General features: G+C 51.4%; 1 protein-coding gene across 1 annotated transcript in view; it reads right to left on the bottom strand.

Moving 5' to 3' along the window:
- Ptgfrn (prostaglandin F2 receptor inhibitor) overlaps positions 1–2436 on the bottom strand; it is a 69578-nt gene extending 67142 nt beyond the window's left edge. Inside the window, exon 1 of the mRNA XM_038311267.1 lies at positions 2361–2436. Coding sequence (XP_038167195.1) covers positions 2361–2409 — 49 coding nt within the window. The 5' untranslated portion in view covers positions 2410–2436. The remainder of the gene's footprint in view (positions 1–2360) is intronic.
- Positions 2437–10356: the final 7920 nt, after the last annotated feature.

Below are 10356 nucleotides of genomic sequence, written 5' to 3' on the forward strand. Positions count from 1 at the left end.
ACAGGTGAGAACCCCAAAATCATCCATCAGAAAAATGGTGGCCCTGGAAGGGAGCTGGAGGAAAATATCAACATGAGGGGTCAGAAGATGTCTTGGTGGGTAACCTTCAGGGACTTGGCTAAGGTGGGAAAAGCAGGAGATGTGGACGAGTGGGGTGTGGGGCTCCCTCAGAAGGTGGACACAGCTTGAACCTGTGCTTGGCCAAAGTTACAAAACAAAGGGCCAGGGAACAGGTGGAGGTCACAGAACAGAGGCTCACCAGGCGAGGAGCAGAGGACAGAGAGCATTGACATCAAGATTCCATCCTGGCAGCAGGACCCGAGGGAAGATGATCTTCCTTATCAACACACTCCATTTCCGGATTCAGCGTGGTCTAGGGAATAATGGGTCAGGCTGCAGCTGCACCCGGGGGTGGGGGGGAGTGTCAAGGGGCAGAGTTTGCCGGCAGCAGCGCATCAATGGTTCAGAGAATTGTTGGTGAATCTGCATTGGCCAGTGACTCCCAAAATTCCTTAGGGCTCATCAAGGTTGGGCACATGAGTATACCACCATGATTTCCCTAAGCTGTGCTTTTTTTTCCTGTGTTGTTGGTTGTGGTTTGTTTGTTTGTTTTTGTTTGTTTGGAAAGAGGGACCGGATCCAGAGCCTGGCAAAGCTACACACGCACTTCCACAGAACTACAACCCCGGTGCACTCAAAGGCATTCTTTTTTAAACTTCTACTTCATGCTACCCTCTCAACTGGTTCCTACACAGACTGCAAACTGACCACTCCAGGGAAAGTCATTCACATCAACGGCAAAAGTGAGTAGCAGATGGGAGGGGTGCCCTGTGCAATCTGTGCGACCATAGGCCATGGCCCTGCTTGACCCAGACACATAAGCCAATTAAACGGTGTGGACGGTCCCCAGCAATGTGCAACACACACACACACAACTTCCATAAAGCCCCTGCAATGTGCAACTAATACGCAACTTACAAGGGCAGGCGCCTGGCAGGGGAAAATGAAAAGAGCTTGGATCAGAAACCACAGAGGGCCATGGGATGTTTTCTGCACATGGGCTGTGGCTGAAGAATTGTGGCTAGATGAGTTCTTGGAGCGAGTCATTTCCAGAAAACCCCTCGGAGGGAAAGTATCACACTAGCAACTAGAAAAGCTAGTTTGCAGACAGCCAGAACTCATGGGGGCTGGAACAGTGAAGTCCCAATGCCAGCAGGAAGGGAGTGGTAGAGGCAGGCCTCCGCTGGGACCCTCAGGCCACCAGAAGTGCAGTGATTTAGCCTACCCGCAGCTGAGGCCTGGGCTGGGATAGACAACACACAGCACGTGCCCTGCAAAAGACTGAGCTCTGTCTTCTGCAGGGGCTTGGAAGGGAACCTAGGGCTGAGTCTGGGATTCTGTTTGTCCTAAATGACACTGATCCGGATCACAGGGATCTAAGCACATAACCGCACTTGGGGATCTGCCTTCTTGTACCATGGAAGGAGCTAAATAAATACATCTCGTGGCTGGTTAAGATCACCCCGTGTGTATCTACGTGAAGATGGTGTCTGTGTACGGAGTTAATGGAAAATGGAGAGGGGGGAAGCCCAGGAAAGATTCCTAGGGTGGGGGTAGGGACACTGGGCCAAACCACAGAAAGGCACTAAGGGTTTCCGGAGGGTAGAAGAGAAAAGGGCAGTAACGAGGGAAGTAACAGGTAGAAAAGTTGGGGAATCAGGGCTCTCGGGTCTTTGTGTATAAATCCGAGCCTAACCAGCTTCAGGAAAAGCTGGAAGGAAGCACTGAGGCAGATCTAGCCAACAACTAAAATGACTGGGATGGTACACGATTGCCATTGTAACGCTCTGGGTCACCCAGTGACCTTCGTGGAAGGAAGTTGGATTCTCTTGCTCCCCTAGAAAAGCAACTCAGCGTGGGCTAACGAGTGCAGAGCGATTCGGACCGGCCGCGGCTATGGCGGGGCACAGCAAAAGCTCATATTTCCGCCCAGCCGTGCACGCGGGCCGGGGCCTCCCGCACCTTCCGGGGCCGGGAGTTCAAGGTGAGCCTGGTTCCCGGCGGCCAACAGGTAGAGAGCGCTGTCGGGGAACCGGCCATGGGCCACTCCCCCGGCACACGTGAGGACCCGGCTCCGCCAGGCCGGGCGGCTCCGGGTACCCCGCGCGCGGGCCCAGGGGGATGTGCACCGGGCTCCGGGCGGCCGCACACCGTTCCCCGCCTGGCCGGCGGCCCCGCGCTCCGGAGCTGGGTCTCCGGGGAGCCGCCCCAGGCATCCCGAGTGCCCCAGGCCCCATGCTGCAGCCGCGCCCGCCCCCCACCCAGGACCCCGCGCCCCGCTGAACCCCACGCGCACTCACCCAGCGACAGGAGCGCCAGCAGCAGCGGCCTCGGCGCCGGGCGCCCCATGCTCGGCCGGCGGGAGCGACTCTCCACCTCCTCCTCCTTCCCCGCCGCCGCTCCTCCTCCTCCTCCTCCAGCTCCGGCTGCTCCAGAGTCGGCGGCTCCGCCGGGCCGCGCGCCTGCTCCGCTCTCCCTGCCGGCCGAGCGAGCCCAGCGCCGGCGCGGACGTGCGCACCTGGCTCGGCGCGGCCCTCCGCCTCCTCCCCTCCCGCCCTCCGCCAGTCGCCGGGCCCCGGAGCCGGCCCCGCCGATCCCAGGGCGCAGCCCCGACTGCCTCCCGAAAGCAAAAGGGAAGAGCCGTGGCGTCCGCCCGCCCGCGCCTCCCACCCGGCGCTGTGCCAGCAACAAACACAAACTTTCCCAAGCCCCTCCCCGCTCCAGGTAACGGAGGTGGTGGCCGGGGCGACCCGCTTAAAGGGGAGGAGACGCCCAAGCCCACCCCAGCCTTCCCCTTCGGTCCCCACCCCTCGAGAAACTTTCCTCCGACCTTTAAAAGTTGGCCTGGAAGAAGTGTCTGGAAACCTCATCGCCTGGGCCCTATCCCGGGACGTCCGGCATTCCTTCGCTGTGGAATCCCCACGAGTGTCTCGCAGCCAGCAACCCACACGTGTGTACACCCTCTGGTCCCCTGCTAAGCATTGCCACCCGCCACCTGCTTAGCCCTTGCTAAAAATAATTGCTCAGATAGGATTGAAAGGGCTTCAAAGGCAGTGAATTCCCACCCCCTCATGGTTCAGAGCCTTGATGAGGGAGGGTTGGCCAGGAACTCTCAGCCAGCATGGGATCCACCAAGGCTCTGGGCTGACTGTCCACCACCCTGTAGCTGGGTGGGCCTGCCTTCCTCCTGGCCCGCCTCCCTCTCCAGGGTCCCTGTGGTACTAATTAGAACAACTTCCAACGAAGGTACCCATAAAAAACGAAAAGAAAACCCACACCATCCTATTATTAGCTGTAGCGCTTCAAATGGTATGTCTGCCACGTGAGACTATAGTCATTGCTTTAAGTGGACACGTCTGGGTTTCTATTAAAGACTCTTTTTCCTCCCACAATAGAGTTTTGTGCTTTGGATTTGAATACAAAAGACTCCACAGTGCTGGGGGAAAAAAAAAATCAGTGTTCCTTGTTTAAAACTTCACAAGGATGATTCAGACACTCAAAAAGGCTCTCTGGTATTCAGTGAGACCCCTCTCCCCACCCCTTCAGGCCCTGGCCTTTCATTAATACACGTAAAACAAATCACAGATGTTCCTGGGGCAACTGCCCTCTTCGGTGCAGAACAGCCCTCGTGTTTTGGTTTCCACAAGTGTTTCTCATTTCTGCTAACTGACATGTGACTAGCCAGGTGTGAAGCCTTCCAAAAGAGACTCTTAAAAATTTATTTCCAGCCAGGCATGGTGGCCTCCACTGCACTTTGGAGGTAGAGGTAAGATTCGTCCAAGGTCATTTCTTGGCTTCAAACAGAGCTCAAGACCAGCCTGGGCTTCATGAGACCTTAAATAAATAAATTCCTGGTGGTTCAACAATGTGAATTTGCTTACTGCCAGAGAGACAACAGTTAAACCAGTTAAAATGGTAACTTTGCTGTTAAGTGTATTTTACTACATTTTTTTTTTTAATTTCAATCTTACCACCAAGCCTTTACCAGGCCTCCCCCACCTGCACCCCTACCGGTTGTTCCTTTTCCCTCCGCACCCCAACCTTTTCCTGGAATTTGAGGGAAGTTTTATTTTCTTTTGTTTCTCTCTATTCTACCAATCCTGAATTCAAGCTTAATGTTAAGTTATGAAATCTGCTGGAACTCCAGAGAAACGTAAGGCCCGGCTCTTCCAGAAGCTCGGATTTCAGCTCATCAATCTTCCTGCTCTCTTACCTCCCAGAGTGCTTAACGTCTGGGCCGCACATTTTGGCACTTGCTTAGAGTCAGTTCAGTACACTATACATCCCGCTTCCCCCTCTAATAACGCGGGGACCTAAGAGGCTGGCGCATTGTCATCGTGCACCCCACGCTGCTGGAGAGGAGTCCCGTGCTCTTTGTTTAAGAAACAGAATCTGGTCCTTGGAAAGTCCTCCCAGTGCAGTCTGTGAGCTAGACCCTGGGACTGCAGCCGTGAGTCAGTTCCTGCCCCTGGGGTGTTTATAGTGAGCCCTGTGACTTAGTGCATGTGTCAGCAGGTGCAAAGTCCAGTCAGGACACACCCAAGGAGTGGTCAGGGTTGGAGGAGACTTAGGGACTTCACAAAAGGATGACTGTGTGTAGTGAGTTCTACAGACCAGGAGCTCTCTAGATGTGAAGTACATGGAGGTACTTGAAAATAAGTGTACACCTATGCCATGGGAGGGTCCTCTCCTCCCATCCCGGCACCCACGTGTTATTAAACTAGTGTACACTTTATAATCGTGGTAATAACTGGCAAACGACTGAACTGGTAGGAATAAATGAGACTGGCCGGGTAAGGCAAGTGGGAAGGAGACTAAGTGGATGGCTGTCACCTGACCGACTGATTGGCAGCCAGTCAACTGTGGCATGAGAATCCACCAATGAGCCATTGAGTAGCAGAAGAGAAGCACAAATTAATAACACCAGACACTTGATCCTATTACCACCCTTTGCGCTGACTACCAACAGATACAATGTTTCCAGCTAAGAAGCACGGCACCTGCCGCAGAGGCCCACAGTAGCTCCATTCATCTCTGTGGGATCTGATGATGCTTCCATTATGACAGGCGTTTATTTGCCAGACTGAGTAACTTTCTGCGCAGGTAAACCTCTTGCCCCAGCCAGTGGTTCTGTTCAGTTCCTGTTCAGGCTTGCCTGAAGCAACAGGACTCATTTCTAGTAATCCTAATTAACCCTCCCCCACCCCTAGGGAGGATGAATCCCAGCTTGGCTTGCCCTGTGATACAGTGACCCTCAAGGGCACCAACCACCCTTTATTAGGTCTTGATAAGAAATATCAGCCTGCAGCTGTGGCCCTTGAGTGTCCACAAAAGTCTTCACATTCTTTTGTCTCAAACAGATTTTCCTATTGAAATCTGGCAAACCAAACAAAACACTGCCTCATTTAAATTTCAGAAGGAAATGTTAAAAAGGCTTTGAATAAATGAGTTTGCTAATTCTCAAGATGCAATCAGATGTGGTAAATTTACCTTGTTACGGCCCAAAGCCCATGCAAGGTCTGTATCCAAATGGACCACATCCATGGCAGTGGGTCTTAGGGAAAGAGGTGTGTTCTACTGCAGTGGTTTAGCCCACTCGTTGTTTCCACTGTACACTTACTTCTGTGTCTGGAGATAACTTCCCCATTGAAATGAAGGGATTACTAGTCTAAGAGAAACGTAATCGCTCAGAGGTAGGGCACGTCCATGAGTTCCTTCTCCAGCAATGGAAAAGTGAGGGTGGGAAGGAGGGAGGAAGGAAGGGAAGGAGGGAAAAGCGGAAGGAAACACAGAGGGGCAGAGGAAGGAATAGCTGGTTTGTACCCAAGGCTACCCCTCCTGGCTCACCTCTTGCCCTCACATCCAGCTGAAGCCAGGGAGAGAATTCTCTCAACTCTATGGACAGACTTTATCTACCCTGGTTGCACACATAAGCATTAAGAGGTAAAGGGCTGGAGAGAACAGGGCGTGCTCTTCTCTTTCCTTCGCTGGTTCCCACTGACCACCCCATCTATACTCAGGGGTCTACATGGAACCTCAGTCCCAAGCACTAAGTCTTTATGACGCTATTTACAAACTTGGCTACATCGATTGTAGGTAGGATCATCGACTAAAACACAGGATACCCACTAAAATCTGATTTTCAAGTAATTAAATTATAACTGTTTAATAGGAGTATACTAAAATAATATACAAAGCGCACTTATACTAAAAAGTCATTCCTTGCTTATCAGAAACTCCAATGCAGCTCAGCGTCCCCTGTTTGTATGTGCTGAGCCTGGCAACCCTCTTCCACAGAGGAATCACCTTATATGGAAATGGGTCCCCTTTGAAGGGTTGGAGAAGACGGTATGGCTCTCTGAGTAAGCTGTCTTCAGATTGTTTTGAAGTTTTGTGTTGGTTTGGGGTATTCCATAGAGTCTCTGGTAGAAAATTCCTAGAGAACCTGCCTAGTTTGTAAAGGCCAGAGTTAGCTCAAAGCTCCTCGGAGCTACCCTTTTGGGTGGCAGTCCTTCATCTGTAAAACACATTCATCCTAACGTTAAGTGCCTTCCGGGGAAGGGATCCATTAAACAGTTTGCCTCCTTACGAGGAGGGGTCACAGACCAGCTCACTTGAAGGATGTTCTCTCCTTAAAATGGGCAGTTCATCCGAGCCCAGCTTTCTCTAAAAGTTCAGTCTTGGCTCTAATTATTCATTCTTTCCCCTAACAAAAGCAAGGACTGAGCTGCATGCATCCTGCAGCTTTAGTTACATCTGTAGACGCTCATCTGTAGATGCCACTGTTTTACCGGGAAAACAGAGGTCCACCCTTCTTGCCACCTACCTGATGTCTACAGAAGATAACCCATCAATTACTATTGGAGACCCAAGCCACATTTTCAGCACGCATCTCTGAAAAGAAAAAAGGTTTTTTTCTGTTTTAATTATTTATATGGAATTTGGGGGGAGGGTAGTGTCCATGTGAGTACAGGTGCCCATGGAGTCTGGAGGTATCAAATCCCCTTGAGCTGGAGTTACAGGAAGTTGTGAACTGTCTGCCGTGAGCTGGGAACCAAACTCGGGTCCTATGCAAAAGTAGTACTCACTCTTAGCAACCAAATCATTTCTCTCTAGTCCTTATTTTTAAAAATGAAATGTACGATTAGCATGTGCTTGTGTGTGTATGTGTGTGTGTGCATTTGTGCGTGTGTACCTACAGATCACGGTGCATATAGAAGCCAGAGGACAACCTGTAGGAGCAGTCTGGCCATCATATGGGTCCTAAGGATGGTACTCTGGTTGTCAGACTTGAGTGCAGGAGCCTCCACCCCCTGGGCCATCTCCCTGGTCCTCGTCTTCACATTTTGACTATCCTGTAATTCATCCTACCTCTCAGGTCAGCCACTCCCTGCCTTGCAGGGCACATTTTGCTGCTTTGTCTGCCTTGGAGGGTCTGCCAGAAGTGGGTATTTTGCTAGCAGTGATTTCATGGATACTTAGGGAATGTTTTCTCACCCCAACAGTGGTCACATCCATACCTTCTTGCACAGAGCTCATGAAGTCTGAGGTAGAACGCAGTGACCTTCTGGGGTACTCTGCCCATTGGAATACCGGAGGTCAACTTCTGAGCCATAGCCAGTTGTCTGTCCTTCACCAGGTGATGTCAGGTTTGCCCCGGCTGGGAGGATTGATCGGCAGAACAAATGATTTTATGGCTAACCCACAACCGAAGAACAGCCAACATCCAGAAGGTGATTTCAAACTTACTGTCTCTCAATATTTTTTTAAAAAAAGCTCAGCCGAGAAAAGCAATATTTATGGAAGACTACGTGAAGAAAATGCAGCCTGTACATTGTAGAATCCCTAAGATCGTCCCCTGAGTTATGAATTAAGGAGACTGTCAGTGTGAGCTTAATGCTCGGATACATCACAACGGCACCCCCTTAAAGTTGTCGTTACAGATTGCTCTTTGTCACGACGCCATCAGCCCTTACTGAAGGATGTCCTAAGAAAGAGCCCCGAGCACTTTGTCATTGTGTTGTGCACAGGATAGGTTTACAGGGGCCCTCTGTCACGGCAGGCAGCAGCCTCTCTGCCTGCAACAATGCAGAACTGTATTCTCGCCTTCACGTCTCCGCTGCTCTTCTGCTAGGACCTGGCTTCTATTCACCTCCTGGACTCTGTAATTATGTGCCTGTTGGCGTTTTCCTTTCCACGGTATGCAGAATGCTTATAGTGAGAGCTGTGACTACCCACTACCTCACAGACCGGACCCCTGCCGTCCTCCCTTCTGGGTCCTCCTCTCCTCCCCACCCTTCCTCCCCCACCCCCCGCTCATTTTACTCCAGTTTCCTTGTGTACACACTGTTTTTGCTCTGCTCCTTATTGTAAAATTCAGTCCGCAGTTCCTGCCCTTCAAAAGACATTTTAAATCAGAACTCCCCACTTGCAGACGACATGCAATGAGGTAATCATCTCAATGAGCTCCGCTTGGCTGGGAAGGGCTGCCGCGGGATGAGGCCTGTGTGCTGAGGAGGGCACTGGGACCTACGGAGGGCTACCAAGTTCTGGACAAAGGGCATCGTTTCCTGGAGCAGCCGGCAGTGGCTGTGTCTCCTCTAACCTAGGAGTGTGCACAGTTATCCATCCGCAAGGAATGAGTAAATATTAGGAGAGGTTTGCTTTCTCTAAGCACACAGTGATTGAGGGGACCGACTGGCCCGAGTGTCCAGGCCAATGGGTGGCAAGGTGGTCCAATTTCACACTGCTAACCGCACAGAACTGGAAAGGTCTGGCTAGTGTGGAGCTGCCCAGACCTCCCTCCTGCTCCCTGCTATCTCTCTCATCATCCCCAGCCTTGACAGTGCCTCTCACCCTCTTCCCAGGGCCCAGTAAAGTTCCAGACGCTGATTTGGTTGTGTCCGTCCCTTAAGAAATGATCTCGGAAATCAGCAATGAGGTGGCAGGGAAAGCCGGGCGGGGTGCTGGAGAGCCAAGGGGGTGTGCTATGGAAGTATGCTCTGCTGTGACCCCCTCACTGTGGAAAGGGGTCCTGGGGGTGTCCTTTGCAGTTTTTGACTCCCTGGTCCCCACTCTTTGCTTCTGAGGTTAGCTCACAGCGGCTCTAACTCTCCTTCCTCAAGGGTCAGCCCCCTCCTGAGCCCAGCACCCAGAAGTTGTCTGTCCCCCTCCTCCACTGAGATGCTAGAAGAGACTGTGTCTAGCACTTCTGGCATGGTGCCCAGCACACAGTAGGTCTGCTCAGTGGATGCTTCAAGTCCTGCTAGGAGTTCTGCTTTCATCATTTAGATAGACCAGAGTGCTACATGGATGAATAAAAGTCACCCGAAACCACTCAACTTGCCCAGCTGAGGCTCAGAGAAGCTAAGCAACTTATCCGAAATTACACAGCCCATTAAAGTAATCGTGGAATATTAAAATGAGTCCACAAAGCAAGCCAAAGGCAGATCGGGGAGGCAGCTAAAGCTGCAGTGTGCTTTGCGAACACTTCAGATGGACCGTTTGGCCACCTCTCAGCTGAATTTCCAGCAGGAAATTGCTTGAAATAAATGAACTTGGAAAGTTCCTGAGCTCTGATTAAGGAGATGAGCTATATAAGTGAGGCTTTCCCTCCTGGAGGAAGATGTTCACCCTCTCTAAGTGTGGCGGTTTAAATAAGCATGGCCCCCACAGGCTCATATATTTGAGTGTTTAGTCATCAGGGAGTGGCACTATTTGAGAAGGACTAGGAGGTGTGGTTTTATTGGAGTGGGCGTGGCCTTATTGGAGAAAGTATGTCACTGGGGATGAGCTTTGAGGTTTCAAAAGCCCAAGCCAGGCCCAGTAGCGCTCTCTCTCTCTCTCTCTCTCTCTCTCTCTCTCTCTCTCTCTCTCTCTCCCCACTCTCTCTGCCTGCCTACAGATCTGGTTGTAAAGCTCTCAGCTCTTTCTCCTGCACGCCTCCATGCTCCCCATCACCATAGTAAGTAAATCCTCTAAAACTGTAAGCAAGCCACACTTCAATGCTTTCTTTTGTAAGCACTGCTTTGGTCGTGGTGCCTCTTCACAGCCATAGAACAGCGCCCAGCATAGCGAGCATGATGAAGGAAGGTAACATGGATTTGGAAAGAATGCAAACTCTCTGAGCCTTCTCTTCCCCCGACTTGTTTACCAACAATGGCAGCATGGGGACCGTGGTGGCTTTGTTTAAAGGAAAACTGAAGCTGTAGAATGTTCCACTAACTCAATAAATCATAAGAGCCCTCGAGAGCCTCCACCTCCTCAGCGTCCTGCTCCCTTCTTACCTCTCTATAT

The sequence above is a fragment of the Arvicola amphibius genome, chromosome 14 (assembly GCF_903992535.2).
Source record: "Arvicola amphibius chromosome 14, mArvAmp1.2, whole genome shotgun sequence".
Lineage (NCBI taxonomy): Eukaryota > Metazoa > Chordata > Mammalia > Rodentia > Cricetidae > Arvicola > Arvicola amphibius.